The sequence below is a fragment of the Salvia hispanica genome, unplaced genomic scaffold (assembly GCF_023119035.1).
Source record: "Salvia hispanica cultivar TCC Black 2014 unplaced genomic scaffold, UniMelb_Shisp_WGS_1.0 HiC_scaffold_857, whole genome shotgun sequence".
Lineage (NCBI taxonomy): Eukaryota > Viridiplantae > Streptophyta > Magnoliopsida > Lamiales > Lamiaceae > Salvia > Salvia hispanica.
This window is the reverse complement of record NW_025952640.1, coordinates 1-17,075: the sequence shown is the minus strand read 5'-3', so window position 1 is coordinate 17,075 and position 17,075 is coordinate 1. Positions and strand designations below refer to the sequence as shown.

Here is a 17,075-nt window from a genome sequence, read left to right as displayed (position 1 = left end):
GATATGCTTCCTATTCTAGCTCTTGGGGGAGTTGTGATCTTAAATGAGTGAGTGATGTTTCACACATTCCAGCACACAAATTAAATTACTCTTACCAAACCAATCCAAGTACAGTAACTAATAAATAAACTTTTTCTCCAAAATCTACACAAACAATCTCGAAAGGGAATGACTGATTTTTTTTGTTTTACTTGGGAATTTTATGTATTTTAGCCATTACAACATAACGATTTAATGCTCTGTGTATATAGAGAAGAGTGTAAGTTATGATATACAAAAGTACCACACAATTTAATATATAAGGATTCAATTACATAGTTGTTCTAAGTTTGCAAAAAGGGGCTAATACTACCACCAAATCAAATTATTGAATTTTATATTACAACGACTTCCCGATCAAGATACACAAGGCGACTAGCAGCAGACCGAGCAGCCCTAGCAACAAATTAACCTTGGTTTCAGTGGTTGAGTTCGATGCACAACAATGCGAATATGTCCCATTCGAGTATGAGTTGTCCCTCACAGCAGTCGGACGACTCTCTCGGACTTCATTTGCTATTTCCTGGCTGATATGCCACTTCTTTTCGGAGTAGTATTCATCATACCACATGAACGACATGGGATGATTCCCTTTGGTGGGGCATCTTAAGTACCACCTCCCAGCATTTATTGCATACTTCCCCGCTTACAGTAGCTCCATCTTGCCCTCCCCGCAGCAGCATTCAGGGATTACGCCGGCTTGATACATTATGCTGCAAGATGGGTTGATAAATAAGTTATAATAATGCATAAAGTTACAGCAAATGAGACACAAGCTCAATCATAATACATTTCAGCTAAATCAAAGTCAGTCAGGTTCCAAATCAAATCCTTCAAACATAGAGGGGCACAAACATGCATAATTCTACCAAAACAAACAAAATTGACTATCGGCTATTCCACATATTCATTGCTATGGCATCCCGCATCTGTGTCCATTCCGGGGATGGCTCGACATAGTCAATGTATTCTCGTGCAACATGTTCTTCTTCAGTGGTGTGCAGCGTGTGATCACCGTCTAGTTCTAGTTCAATTGGGTCAGTTGCCATTTCTCGACGAATAAAGTTGTGCAGCAAAAAACATGCCATTATCAATCGGATTTGAGTGCGGATGGGGTAGTATGATGCACTTCGAAGAATACCCCACCGCATTTTTAGGACTGCAAAAGCACGCTCTATTATGTTACGAGCCTTAGTGTGGCGCATGTTAAATAATTCCTTCGGATTTTGTGGAGTATCTGCGCCCGGACCCCATTCCTTGAGATGATACCGGACACCCCTATACGGCGTCAGGAAACCATTGCTATTAGCATACCCATTATCACACAAATAATAACAACCTGCGATGCATCCAAACCAAAACTGTTTGTTAAATACTTCCTAAGAATTAAAAACGCTTTAATAGAGCAACTGTTTTCCGACCATTGATTTAGAGAAGAATATAATCATGACCTTGAGGGACCTTGAAGCCATCTTCTTTTGAAACAGCGTCTTTGAGGACACGTGAGTCAGCCACTGAACCTTCCCATCCCGGCAACAAATACACGAATTGCATTTGCCGGTCACAAACCGCTAGGGTATTTGTAGCAACATGCCCTTTTCGCGTCCGATACCGTGGTTTGTCCTCATTGCTCACCAAAACATCGATATGCGTCCCGTCTAATGCACCAAGGCAACCCTGAGAAACAAGTTTTTGATTAAAACATAGACTCTGATTTCACATTTGAGAAGATGAATATATTAACAAATTCAATTACCTCGAACCACCTCCATCTGTTGTCTGCGCATTCGGCTGTTACTGGTGTGGGTTTCTTTAGCAACACATCATGTAAGCTCAAAAGGGCACAAAGTACCTTTTGCATGTAATATGATACTGTTGCACCTGAGCGCCTAAACCTGAATTTTACTACGCGATTTTTATTGTGGTGTGCCAAAATCCCAAGGAATATTGCTACCTGTTCCTCAACGGGGAGGGACTTCCCAGTTATGAGCCCACACCTTTGTGACAGAATTTGACAAAGTTTACCGAAGGTATTTGTGTCCATACGTAGATTAGCTATACAATCTGCATTTGAAAGTTTAACTAGACGATCTAGGTGTTTCATCTGATCTGGAATTTTCTTTAGCAAACTGAAACGTATGGCGTGGTCTAAAATTTTCCTTTTGGCCGAGTTGCTGCGCGCAGTCATATACCTTTGCACAAGTAGATGGGTCTCTGCCCGGTAAACGAGCATAATGTCTTCCATCATCATCATCAAGAATGCATACTTAGCAGCACTTGACGTCGCCATTGTTTGTAATTAAATCTATATACGACTGATTAAATTAACACCATGTATACGAAAACAAATCCAAAGTCTGCAGTTGTGCTAAATTATACCCAACAAATACTATGAATTCAACTGCTCCAAAAAAAACATCGAGGCACAAGAGTAAATTAGTCTATCCGGAACGTGGTGGGTGAAACAAACAAATCAAATACGGGAAAACATCTTCACACAGAGTAGCCATGTATATTCATACAAATAAGGTTTGCAGATGTGGACAAAACATAAATCAATTTCGATCGTCAATAGCCATTACCTGGTTAATTTCAAACTTTTCACCCACACGGTTGCACCAAACACTTCAGCCCCGAAGAAATGGACACGGTTCACCGTTTGGCCAGCAAGGTCTTCCCTGCAAAAACAATGGGAGATACTCAATCTCAGATCCCATTTGTAACCGCTGACACCGCACGAGTAATGGAACTATTGATGTATACGATTACCTAATGATGTTGGCAAATTATTGAGGTCAATTAAACGCCCACGGAGGTGGTGTAGTGGTTCTCTGCAGAAAAATTGGGTTGATGTCGATGCTCTAGGGTTCCTGATGCAAGAGGGGGGAAAATGAAAAATGAGGAAAGAGAGAGAAGAGGGAAGTGAAAATGTTAGGGTCAACTTCGTAAAAGTGCTTTCATTTCTGAGTGGGATTCCCAATGCTGTTTCAAATCTTGAGAGCCTTCAGAGAATTGATTTCTCTAAAAACTGAAGTGAACAGTGCGGGCTTTCCATTTTGGATCGGGCTGAACAGAAATAAAACTTAAACACTTAACGGTCATATTTGTATGGAAAAGAGCCCATTTCTCGGTATATCCGGAACACTGAACACGCCCTAAACGTGGTAGGAATATATATAATAAAGATATTGTGAATCTTAGAATTCAAGGATTTTACAAGAGAGGTGAGAATTTTATATTAAAAAAATTTAAAAAGTATGCTGACTTGGAGTGGGCTCATCGTCCCTCATAAATTTTTCCTTAGCATAGCCCTTAATTTTCGAGGTTGAAACTGGAGAAATGAAAAGAGTATATAAGGTTGGTTAAATACAAAAATACAAAAATTGATACATACCAATCGATAAGCAGATTATTTTATTTCAAATACAGTTTCACGAGATCACGTAATACAAAAATATTTCACTAGTACAATTTATGAGTACTAACAACAATTAACGAAGCAAATTATATTCGTGTATATATTATTAGGAGTCATATAATAAGAATTATTTTTATGGGCTTACCCACTACACAACTTGCCTAAATCTCAGACGCATTTGATTTAGTCAATTGTGCAATTATGTTTGGACTTTTTATTACTTTTATTTTCAATTATGTATAAATTTATTGAACTAGTGTCGGGGGATTCAAGTGCTAAATTATAATCTAAGCAGAGTAAAAAGGGATATCAAGGGTCATACCAGGGGTAAATGCGTCACTGTACAGCATAGAAAATGTCAAACACTGGGGTAAATGTGTCAAATTAATATTTTTATGTGAATCAGAAATTGGAAATCCCGAAATTAGTTTGATTATATACCAAAAATACGCGTCAACTCTCACTAGTCACTACGGATTTCTAATTTCTAGTTTATTGTTAGACTCAAATGTTGACCGGAAAGAGAAAAATGACCAACGCATTGCAGAGAATCTTCGATAGGTTATGTTGATCCATTTTTTTTTCTATTTAAGATTATGCATATCTTAGCACTTATTAAAAATGTTAAGAATACATAGTTGATATAAATAAACATTATGTTGACATTATGGATGGATTGTGTTCATGCTCAAATAAGTTACTACATTAAATTAAATACTACCTCCGTCCTCCAAAAGTTGTCCCACTTTAATCCGGCACGAGTTTTAAGAAATATAATGAAAATTGAGTTGAAAAAGTTAGTGGATTGTGGGTCCTACTTTTATATATGAGTTTTATAATAAAATGTGAGTAGGAATGAGTTAGTGGAATATAGGGTCTACTACTAAAAATAGTAAAGATGAAATGGGACAAATTTTTGGGGACGGACTAAATGGAAAAATATGACAAATTTTCAGGGAATGAAGGAATAATAATTACTGCCGAAGAATTGGGTTTAGGAGAGTATGGTTGATACTCATGCCATGCAAACAAAGATATGAGAATCAACGTTAATGGGTGTTTAGAGAAATTGTATTAATATATTTGGATACATATTTACAACTTCCAATGATTTAAAAAAATATATAGTAGAATTATAGTAATGATTAAATCAAAGACTAATTAAACTAATTAGGTGCGAGTCAATTATTCCCTTATTAAAATAACAATTTGTATTTTAAAATAATTACGTTTGACTGATCGCCACACATATCGTACTTAATTAAAAGTTGCAAACTATTCATATTATATGTTAAATCATAAATTGTATGCAAGTTGATTATCCCTTGATAATTTGTTGTTTATTAAAATATAAAAACAACTTAAAAAATTATAATGAGTAAAGGTCAATAACATATGGCTGAAATACGAATTTGGTCCAAAACATTCACTTTTTGAAAAACAGGTCCATAACATATGAAATTCTTGTCATTTACATCCATTTTTTACGATGCCGTCAATTTTTTAAGGTCAACCATCGATTAACACAATTTTGTCCTGATTAGGCTTATTTTAATTACTTTTAATGCTTTATAATCCTAATTATTAATGGGTTGTGGGCCATTTCCTAAAATAATTAGGCTTATTTTAATTACTTTTAATGCTTTATACTCCTAATTATTAATGGCCCACATCCTGATGTGGGCCATTTCCTAAACTATTTACTAATATCCCACGAATCAGGACATTATTAATCTAATTGAAAGGGCAAGATTACTATTTTCCATGTTAATACTAGGTCCTCAATATCTCATGTCTTTTTTAGATTTTAGTAGAAAAGTGGTTTACTTCTTGAGATCAAATCATTCATTTATACATATTGATATTAATGTCATTTCTTATACATATATATATTCTTTTTAATGCAAAATAGGGCTGACAATTTTTGATCCGACACGAATCTGCACGAAGTTAACCCGACACGAACACACACGTTTAGGATTTGGGTCCTTATAGGGTCGACCCAATAAGAACCCGGAAATTTTGGGTTGGGTCGGATCGGATTTGGGTCGGATTGCGTTATCCGTTAAGAAAAAAAATAATTATTTTTATTAATTAAAATAATATATTAAATTTTAATTTTGATTATTTTTATTAATTAAAAAAATACTATAATTTTATTTTATTAGTAAAAATATGATTAATAATATTATTAATTATTTTTTATGATAAAAAAATATTACTGCATACTTGAAGTTTATTAAAAAAATAATTATTTTAATTATTTTAACTTTATTAGTTAGATTTAATTTTAATATACTTTAATTTTATTATTTGAATTTAAAAAATATTTAAATTAATTATTTTAATTTTGTAATATCTTATTTTATCGTGTAATATCAAATTTTAATTATATAATATCATATGTTGAACGTTATCGTATAGCGTTTATATTGTTTAGTAACTTACTTTTGGATGACACGAAATTCGCACGAATCCGACAAGACCGATATTTTTTTGGATGACACGAAATCCGCACGAATTCGACACGAATCTGTTTGGGTTGAACCCGATAAGAACACGAGATTTCGAGTTGGGTTGGGACCTGATAAGGTTGGGTCAATATTGGGTTCACCTGATAGCGACCTAAACCGCACGATTTGCCCGCCCTAAAAAATATACTCCAAAAAATATGCAGTGTGTCACAATGAGTACCAAACCTCTTTACTGCAAGATGTGTAATTAATGGGAAAGAGACATTAATTGTCAAAAACAAAAATACGGTAAATGATACTACAATAAAGCTAATTTATACAATAATTTGATTTGATTAGGCATGATAAAAAAAAACTCACACGTGAAACTTAACGCCATTATATAACAAAAATTTAAATGCTAGTCTAATGAATGATAGATTAAACTATTAATTCAATTTCAAATAAACAATATGAAAAGAGAATCACTTAGTTAAAATTCCTACATTAAACATCAATTGTTATGCATCCAACTTATTCAATCAAGTCTTATTGATGTTGAACGTAACTACGTTCCTCATGTATTGAAAATAAGAAGAAGAATGAGAGTATTTATATAGTATACAATAAAGTAATAGAATTAAAAGTAAAATAATTTAGTAAATTTAAAAATATCAATGTTGTGAGCATTCAAGGTTGCAATAGAAATAAGGGCGAGCGGAAGTGGGGACGGTAGTTTGTAGCTGGGTTAGGAGTGCTAGTGTTTGCCTAAATCTGCGTAAGAAGAGTTTGTAATTTTGTGTACTCACACTCATTCTATTTCTGGATCTTAACATTACATGATATGGAAACTTCCTTTGGTTTTTGTCTTTTCGAAGATAAGACTCGTTATTGGATACTTAGATCGAATTGATCATTCAATTTTTTGTAACTTTTGAAATTTATAAATTTGTGTTTCATGAAGTGAGCAATGCATGTCTCTTTGCCTTCGATTATGTATGAATTCGTATCATTTGCAAATTTTTGTCGACATGCTAAATAATCTTGGAGGAATTCAATGAATTCGTAGGTTCACGTTTTAATTAATTGTTAGGAGTATGTATTAGAGTTTAGTTTGACGCCTACCTATAATTTATCATCCTTGTTTGGTTAATTTATTCGATTATGTATGTGCCCCTCTTCTATTCGAGAGAAGGCTGTGAGAAGTAATAGTTCGAATTTTGTTTGAATTTCATCCATATAAATATTCGACCATGTTCTTAATTGTCGAACGTGCAACATTTACTTCTTGAAAATAGAAAATATAAAATTTAAAGCATAAATTTGAAAAGAAGAAAAAACGTGCTTCAATTATCAAAGTTTTGGTGACATAACTTCTTTCATATAAATGCATATCCAATTGCTTCCAAATCTTGCATTTGCCAATAAGAGCCACATTCTAACAATCTTATGGTAATGGAGTATTAATTATGTAACTGAAAAGTAAAATTTCCATTGAAGAGAATTGAGTCCGAAAGTGAGAAATACTACTCCATATGGCTAAATTGCTCTCAATTTGAGCTATCTGATTGGTTGATGGAATGTGGGACCTCTTTACTTGTTTATGGTCATTGTGAATCGAACTCCTATTCACGGATGGATTAAAATAAAAACGGGACTCATATTAAGAAAGTTCTAGAAACGATTAAACGTGATATACCTAATTACATGATAACCTTAGTACAATCTATTGGGCTCATAATTATATTTGCACTTGTGTTTGAATAAGTAGAAATTCGCACGTGTTAGAATAATTAGAAATTTGCTATGTGTTGGAATAACTAGAAATTCACACTAAATTTTACTAGTTATTCAAATACAATGATATCTAGCTTAATAGGTGGTGTTAGAATGAGAACTAGCTTAATTTGATAACTAATCAATTTATGGTCTAAATTCATTCGGCAACTACCGTTTAAAGCCTAAATTAGTTCATAGCAGTTATTACAAATATTTATATTTTATTTAGATTTATTGGAAATCTTGTCAAAAACCTATTCAAATTTTGCATAAAACTCATAAATATTCAAAAGAGTAGTCATTTAGAGACATAATGTCTCCATGCCATAATACGCTTATGTTTATTTTTCATACATATATTTTATATTGTGACTAATTTACCCTAATATCATATTAAATGGATAGATATCTACTTAAGGAAAGCTAAATCAATATAAATATCATTATACAAATCATATTCATTAATTAGAGATAACTAAAACCATGCATATATCAAAGTAATAAACGTATTTAAAAATAATCATAGGTAATATACCATGTGTCATGTTAATTTGACACTAATATTATTTTTGAAAAAATCATTAATTTAGATTATAAATTTTTGAAATCAACCAAAAACTCAATTAGTATTAATGTACTAGCATAGCAAATTTTAATTTGTTGCATGTTATAGTAAATTAAGCTAAAACATTATACTTTTATAAAGAATTTTGTAAATAAAAACAAAAAAGAACAAGTTTATTTGAAATTACAATTTAATTATAAAATAATTATTGTTGGCAATACGTTCTAAATCCGATGGCTTACATTTTATAAAAATTAGATAACAAATTTTCAATACTTTATATAAAGCGAATAAAATTACAAAATTTTAAAGTTATATCCTTAAAAAGATAGTATAATAAAAGATGGAGAAATAAAATGGCAAAATACATACTTAGGTCCTTATACTTTAGTTAAAATGTTCATTAGGTCCTTGTACAATTTTTTTGTTTTAATAGGTCCTTATACTTTTCACAATATTTTTTCAGGTCCTCGAAACTTTTCAGCTTTAGTAGGTCCTTATACTTTTATCATAACTTTCATTAGGTTCTTGTACAATCTTTTATTTTAGGGACTTTTTTACATTTATCTTGGATAATAATCTAAATTTAATTAAACTTAATGAACTTTTTAATATTCCATTATTTAACTTAGCATAATCTATAAATATAATATCATCTTGTTATCCAATAATCTCAATAAGTTGTAGAGAATAATAAAAAGATTAACCATGTTGATTGAAGATTAAAATCGAAGTTTTTTAGAATAACTATCTGAATTTTCAATTGAGTATTTATATTTATATTGAAAGATAGTTTCCTGAATATTTATAATTATAAGATAAGTTAAATAATAAAATTGAAAGGTTCATTAAATTTAATTAAATATAAATTATTATCTAAGATAAAAGTAAAAGAATATATTAAAATAAAAAAATTGTATAAGGACCTAATAAAAGTTATAATTAAAGTATAAGGACCTATTAAAACGAAAAATTATACTATAAAGTGTGATGAAATTTATGAGAAAGGTATAAGGACCTATTAAAACGAAAAATTATATGAGGACCTAATGAACATTTTGATTAAAGTATAAGACCTAAGAATGTGTTTTGCAAATAAAATTAATTTTCCATGTGGGGTCCATATTGCAAAATAAAGATTCACCGTTTATATAATAATAATTAGGGGTGGCGAAATCGGTTATCGGTACCCGACTAGATCGGTACCAATCATCCGATTTTAGCCAAATTTGTTGTCTCATTACCAACCCCGTGACATACCGGGATTACTGATATCCGTGTCGGGTATCGTACCAATTGCGAGTACCCGTACCCGACACGAAATCCTAATAAAAAATTTGAAAACCATAATAACCATCAATGTTCCTTAATTCACTTTATTAATATCGATGGTAAACGTTGAATACATTGAGAATAAAAGTGAGGGACACTCTATAGCTAGTTCGATGAGTTTTCAATTGTATGTTCGTTGGAATATAAAAATGTTTTAAAAGAACTCTTAGATTATATAAAGTACTCTCATTGTTCGGCCTTAATTTAGGCATTTCATTTTCTTCACTCATTTTGGAAATATAATAATATAAATACTCTTCTACATTATTATCTCTCTTATTTTATTTTTTCATGATGATAGGTTCTAGTAGCATTTTATTATTAAATGACTATATAAACATAAGAAACATAAGAATCATATTCCACAATTTTTTCAACCATATTAATTCATACTACTTAAATATATTGTCAATCTCAAATGTGACAATTATTAATGGACATGAAGTGAATAACAATAATAAAGATTCAAAACATACTAAGTGGATATGAAAAGAAAATTCATATTGAAATAATAAATTTATTTATATAATAAAAGGACACAACTTAATTGTGGAACATTATTCTAAGTCATTGTCTCCCTTTACACAAATTAAGTGTAATAGAATCAGACATTGGGATAACAACCAAACGTTGCAATACCACACTGTCCCTCCATAGCACCTATATTTCTATGCACTCTTGCATAACCATTCTCTCCCCATACCGGTCCCCATGAATTCTTGATCAACCAATAATCAACTCCATTTTCACTTACTCCATAACCAATTATTGTAACTATATGGATTAGATCAGTTAACTGGCTTCCACATTCTCCTGTCAAAACCCCAGACCGATAAAATTGTAATAGTTGTGGATTAATATTAACCGTGACCGGTTGGTTAGCTACTGCCGCTAACAATGCTGCCTCATTATTATTAGGGATACAACTAAAACCAATGATCTTTGAGGTAAGAGATGATGGTTTGTTATTCGCACATGCTCCTTGAGTTGCAATGTAAGGATAATCGTTATCAGATGCAAGACCCCCATTTTTCCTAACAAATTCATAACCATGATCCATTCTTCCCCGATTGCAACCTTCGTGATCTTCATTGCAGTCAATGATTTGTTGCTCTGATAATTGAGTTAGCCTGCCTGTTCGGATGGCTTCTATGCCTTCAATGGCAGCAACAACTGCGAATGCCCAACAACTTCCTGTACGTGGGAATTATTTGACATAACCATCTACACACACATTCTATATGGAGAATATAAGAAAAAAAATTAAAAAAGACTAAAATTTGGTCACACCAAATAGAGTGAAATGAAGGAAAATTCCTCCCGTAGAAAAAAAATTCATCATAACAGAGAAAATGATCTACACTAAAAAAATATTTGAAACATTAGTAAAAATCAGTGAAATATAATTATTTTACAGTAATCAAAGAGGACACGCTAAGGCTTAAGTATATGATTTTATCCAGCACAAACGCACGATGCACATATATAGCATAGGAAGTAATTCAGATAAAAATCATAAATTATGAAAACTTTGCCAATTGTATTTATTAAAAATAATTTTAGTTCAGTTAATAACTTTGAAATGCATTCTATAGTTCTCATAAATTATGAGTCATAATTATCCTATATACACTTAACATATATTGCTATGTTACTAAGTCAATAGGTCGTAGAGTTAAAGAACTAACCACATCCTCCTTGAGTCTCAACTGGTGTGACGGCATTGTGATTTCTCCAGTCAATACTAGGTGGTACATGTTTCATATCTCTATATTCAAAAGATGATTGATTCGATGATGGTACCTTGAATGATGGAATAGAACTTCTTGCATACTTAGCCAAGAACTCTTTATTCGTTAGATCTGCAAATTCATTTATCCCAAGCTTGTACGTGTGTTTACCTTCTTGATTGTGCCTCTCAATGTGCTCCACGTTATCTTTAAATATCTGATACCTTGTTTTCTTTACTTTCTCATTCTCATACGAGAATCCATGTTGAGCCATCCATTTCTCATGTTTTATAGACATGCTTTCCTCACTATAAGACAATGATGATGCTACATGATAACATGATGTAGCAAAAATTAACAAAACAACAATATAATAATAATTTTTATTGGAGGACATTTCTAGATGAATTGTTTTCCTAGAGGATTTTATTGAGTAGTGTGATGTTTTGAGAAATGTTTGTATGGTGTATTTATTGCTATCCAATGTTCCTCTTAGTCAGTTATAGCTATAAATTAAATACAGATTCGGTTATTATATGAAATTTATGTAAGACACCAATTGTTTTATGCAGCACATTTAAATCTAATAAATGTCACATTCAAATATGAATAATTTGTACTGTTAAGTATATGAATGACCATATTCAAGTGTAATTTATAAAATAAAAAATATAAACAAGTTAATAAGGGAAATACTAGTTGACTTGAATCGTCCCTAATTAGGAGTAGTATAATTAGTATTTGAATTAATCTTGTCTATAATTATCTTTTCCAAATTATATCATGGGAAGTTGTTGTATATATCACCTACACAATCCAAATCTATTAATAAAAGTTTTCTCTAATCAATGATATCTTTGTTTATATGGTATGAGTATCAGCCACACTCTCCAAATCCCTATTCTTCCGCTGTCATACCTAATTAATTAGTGCAATCAGTATTTAATTTCGTATTTTCTATAATCATCTTCGCTTAAATCATGGTAAGTTATTTAACTTATTTTAAACCTTTTAGTTAATCCAAATTTGTTAATACAAGTTTTCTATAATCACTAATTCATGGTCATTCCATATTTGTTTTTTTGAAAAGTGATTCCCATGAAAGAACTGGAAGCGGAAGTGTTAAAATTTAAACAAACGAATAAATCACATAAAATTAGATCTATTTAGAAGATTATTTAGACAAAATCTATTCGCTAATTCTCACGTGTATCATGCTCATAACTTGAATTAATCATGCTTTAAATATAATTGAAACCTAAAACATGTTGTTCTACTAATGTAAATTATACCTAATTAATTCTCCAAAGAATTGATGATGGCTAGCAACTTCTCCACGTGACGCTTTGAATACTAGACCACTGGATCTTCTCCTGGTTCCCGAACTATACTCCAATATCGGTGGGCTATCTCACCTAATACTAGAACTTAAATAAAGAAGACGAACAAATCCTATTCCTAATAGAGGAAAATTTCAAACCCTCGCAGTAGGGGGACTAAATTTAGTGCTTGATAGAAGTGTTTTCTCCTCCTTTATTCTCCTATTTATATTAAGTTCCTTTTGGGCCAGACGGATCTATGGAAGGTTTTGGGTATGGGCTCATCCAATTTACTTTTTACTAATTAAACCCACAATTTAATATAAGCTTTAATTGGAATATTACAGAAATTCTACCAGAAGTAATATTGAACTCTCCCCATCCAAATCCGAAATTATAAGTAATCCGGTTTCCGTTTTTAACTTTTATTTTCCGAGTTAAAGATAAAAATGTCCATTAATTAATTAATGTGTGCTATGGACTTAATTAATTAACCTTATTAATTCCAAGAGTGGACTCAGATGAATCGCTTATTTATTATTCTTAGAGTAATCAAACTCCAACTAGCTAGGTTCCGAATAATAAAACCCCGTTTCGCGCTCCTCTTAAGGACATTATCAAACGAGACTCTCCTCGCGCACGATTCAATATAATAGGAATCCTAGCACCGCTAGATATTAGTCACCACTACCCAATATATCGATTATCGGGTTACGAAAACCCGCACCATTTGATAAGTCAAAGTAATGCATAATCAATACCGTATGCTCAATGCTAACCTACATTGATTAAGAAACAAATATTTATCACGACCTCGCTTTCAAGATAGCCCAAGGACAAGTCTTGTGTTAGATCTGTCAGAGTTATACCACACCAATGTCATCTTATTTCAGAAGGCTTAGAAATATGCAGATCGACATTGCAACCTTTCTCGATGGATCGTCTAATTCTATCTAGGTTGTGAAATTCTTCTTTTTCTTTATTTAGGACTGACCGTGTTACCTTAAAGTGGACGCCGCCCACAACCGGTCTACTAAAACAAAGACTTAGACTTTGTTAAGTTAACTTATACATTTAAACATGCAATAACATCCATTTAATGTAAAACATAACAACATTATGACAAAAATTATCGTTTTATTCTTTTGGAAAATAAAATAAGAGTTTTACAATAGTCAATCACTCGAAACGTGATTTCTAGTATACAAACTCTAACAATCTCCCACTTATACTCAAAACACTTTCGAGTACACACAACAAAAATGTGCTAACGTCTAATTCTCCACTTACAATGATGTTAAAGCTGCCATTAAGTATGGTAGGGATTCCCCCCTTGATTTAATCATTAGTTCTTTAAAATCCAGAGAAATTGAGCTTAAGGAAAATCAAGCTTTTAAATCGCACCAAAGGCTTTAAATGTTAAGGGCGATCTAGAAATGAGGGTAATGAGGACAAGAACTCTAATGGGAATGGTAAAAGAAGGGCAAGAGTAGGTCCAGGTCTAAGAGCAGAATCCTAAGGCTAATAGAAAGTGTTTTAATCAGTGATGAGGTTGGTCACTATAAAAGGAGTGCCCTAATCCTAAAAAGCGTAAAATAATAATCAACGGATTTCATGGCTAACCTCGGCTAAGAATGGTGAGTCTCAAGGTGTTTGCTTTCATGACTCATGATATTCTTTTCATCAACTCTACCATCGGATGTTCTTTTTCCATCAATGACGGCTAATTGATTCGGATGCACCTATCATATCTCTCCTTTCAAAATGTGTTTTCCGATTTCAAACCCGTTGAAAATACCTTTGTCTCTATGGCTAATGACAAAAAGTGTCGATTTTGGCATTGGGACTCGTGTGTTTGAAGTTCAGAATGGCTATGTGCTTAATTTGAAGAATGTGAGATATGTGCCGATTTATGTTACAACCCGTAATGAAAATCAGAAGGGTGCTATGTGTTTGTTAAAGCTGGTAAGTGTAATTTCAATGTGTGTTCGCTCAATCTCGGGCCTGTGTGAGTAATCTTGCTAATGTGGTTAGGGTTGATAAGGCCATGTTGTGGCATAATAGACTTGGTCATATGAGTGAAAAGGGTCTTAATATTTTGAAGAAAAATGAGTTGTTGTCTGAAAATGATTTTCAAAATAGCCTTCCCTTTTGTGACACTTGGTGTTGGGCAACAACACAGAGTTACCTTTCCCACTCCTATGAATGACAATGTCACGAGTGTTATTGAGTATCTCCAATGGATGTGTGGGACCACTGCTTTTTCTCATTCAAGGTCTCGTGTATTTTCTGTCCATAATTGATGATTTCTCAAGGAAAGTTTGGTGTTTTTTAATGAAAAATAAGTTTGAAGTCTTTGAAAAGTTTTTGACATGGAAAAATCTTGTTGAAAATCAACCGGAAAAACCATTAAAGTCATTAGGACGATAATGGCCTAAAGTTTTGTAATTCCAAATGGATGCTCGGCTCCAAGTTTGGAATTAAAAGACACAAGACCACTTTATACCTCAAGAAAATGGAATTCAAAGGATGAAATAACCCTTTTGGAAAAAGTTAGGTGTCTTTTGTCTAAAAGTGGTCTTTTTTAAAATTTGGGGAAGCCCTTCGACTTCAAAGATACCGGTGAATATGTCTCCCCCCCTTTAAAGGGTAAATGTCCCGAGTCTATATTCATTGGGAAAAAAATTACTTTATCCCATTTAAAAGTTTTTGGATGTAGTGCTTTCATTCACTCAAAAACCGATAAACTAGATCCCAGATCTAAAAAAGGGGTTTTTTGGATATCTAGGAGGGTTTAAAGGGTTATAGGTTTTCGGATAGAAGTAAACCCGGTTTTAGGGTCATAATAAGTTGGATGTGATCTTTAATGAGGACGAGTTACCGTCTTAAGCCCGACCCCGATACCTCTCCTATAAGTGTGCGACAATGAGCCTCTTACCGAGGTGGAGTCCACTCGACACTCTCCCCGAGGGAAGCATCTAATGATGCTCCAAGTGAGGTGGAGCACTTGTATAAAACCCTATAGCCCGACCCCAACCACAACTGAGCTGAGCCCAACCCCAAAATGGATTCTTCAGATGACCAAGTTGTGAGCCAACATGTTCCTAACCCCCGGTCCATTTGAAGGATTACCTCCTTCGGGGATAGAGCCGAAGGAATCCTAATCCTCCCGTTGGGTACTTATACCTTGTTAATTTGGTTAATCTGTTTTTTAATGTTTATGAGTCCGATGGAAATGAGCCCCAATCTTATAAGCGGCTCAAAAGTCCAAGTTTTGGGACATGTGGTTCAAAGCTATGACAAAAGAAAACCACTCTTTGTATGTTAACAAAACCTGGATTTTTGGGGCCCTGCCACGTGCCTCGTGGTTATCGTAGGTGGCTGTTTAAGTTGAAAGATGAGTTTGGGAGGTGTTGAGGTAAAAGGTAGGTTGGTGCAAAGGGTTTTACACATCAAGAGGGGGTTGGTTAAATTTACTACGTAAGAGTAATGTTGCCTTATGTGCTCATTTTAATTGGGAATTAAAGCAAATGGATGTCAAAACTGTTTTTCTATGGCGACTTGGATAAACCCATTTACATGAAACAACCGAGGATTTTGTGGATCCAAATTTTCCCCAATCATGGGGTTTACTTAAGAAAGCTTGTATGGTCTCAAACAATCCCCTAGGGTGGAATATCAAGTTCAATACATCATGGATTGGGCTTGTTAGGAGCTCCTTTGATGCTTGTTTGTATGTGAAAGATCTTGATAAGATGGTTGTGTTCTTGCTGTTGTATGTAGATGATATGCTTATTAGGGTCCTTGCATTAAGTCTATTAAACATGTGACGCTCTCTCGTGGATAATTTTGACATGAAAGACCTGTGATGCTAAAAAAATTGGGGGTCAATATCCTAATGGATAGGGAAATCCTCATCTCTAATCCTTCATCGGAGCCTTATGTTCAAAAAATTCTTGATAAGTTTAATATGCTTTTGGGGCAAACTGCCTGTCCTTAGCGTCATTTCTTGCTAAGTAAGGATCTTTGTCCAAAACTGAGTTCGAATGAAAGCTATGAAGAAGGTCCCTTATTCTAACGCTATAGGTTCTTTATGTATCTCATGGTTAAGTACTAGGCCCGTATGGTCTGTGTTTTACTAAGTGTGATGATGGTGTTGAGCTATGTGGTTTTGTTGATTCTAACTATGCCAATGACAAGGACAAGAGAAAGTCCACTACTTCCTATGTGTTTACGCGTAGTTCAGGTTAGTTGGAAATCACACGGCACATAGTTCCTCTCTCCACTACCGAGTCGAATATATGGCCATCGCAGAGGCTATGAAGGAGGCATATAGTTAAAGGGGGTTCTCTCTAAACTCAAATTCTTGCATAATACTCCCGTTGTTTATTCTATAGCCCGGGCCATATACAATGGCAAAAAACCCTTTTTCATGATAGA

At 33.3% G+C, this 17,075-nt stretch overlaps 1 protein-coding gene across 1 annotated transcript; it reads right to left on the bottom strand.

Moving 5' to 3' along the window:
* Nucleotides 1–10,131: 10,131 nt before the first annotated feature.
* LOC125200238 (vignain-like) lies at nt 10,132–11,545 on the bottom strand. Its single transcript, XM_048097940.1, has 3 exons — nt 11,488–11,545; nt 11,275–11,389; nt 10,132–10,780 (listed from the first exon to the last, which is right to left on the bottom strand). The coding sequence occupies exons 2-3, from the start codon at nt 11,348–11,350 to the stop codon at nt 10,191–10,193; spliced, it is 666 nt and encodes a 221-aa protein (XP_047953897.1). The 5' UTR covers nt 11,351–11,389; nt 11,488–11,545; the 3' UTR covers nt 10,132–10,190.
* Nucleotides 11,546–17,075: the final 5,530 nt, after the last annotated feature.

Excerpts from the sequence above, each read along its gene's own strand:
- LOC125200238 (XM_048097940.1), bottom strand. The coding sequence starts at position 11,350 with ATGAAACATGTACCACCTAGTATTGACTGGAGAAATCACAATGCCGTC. Across the intron at positions 10,781-11,274 it reads TGAGACTCAAGGAGGATGTG|GAAGTTGTTGGGCATTCGCA; the intron begins GTTAGTTCTTTA and ends TCCCACGTACAG.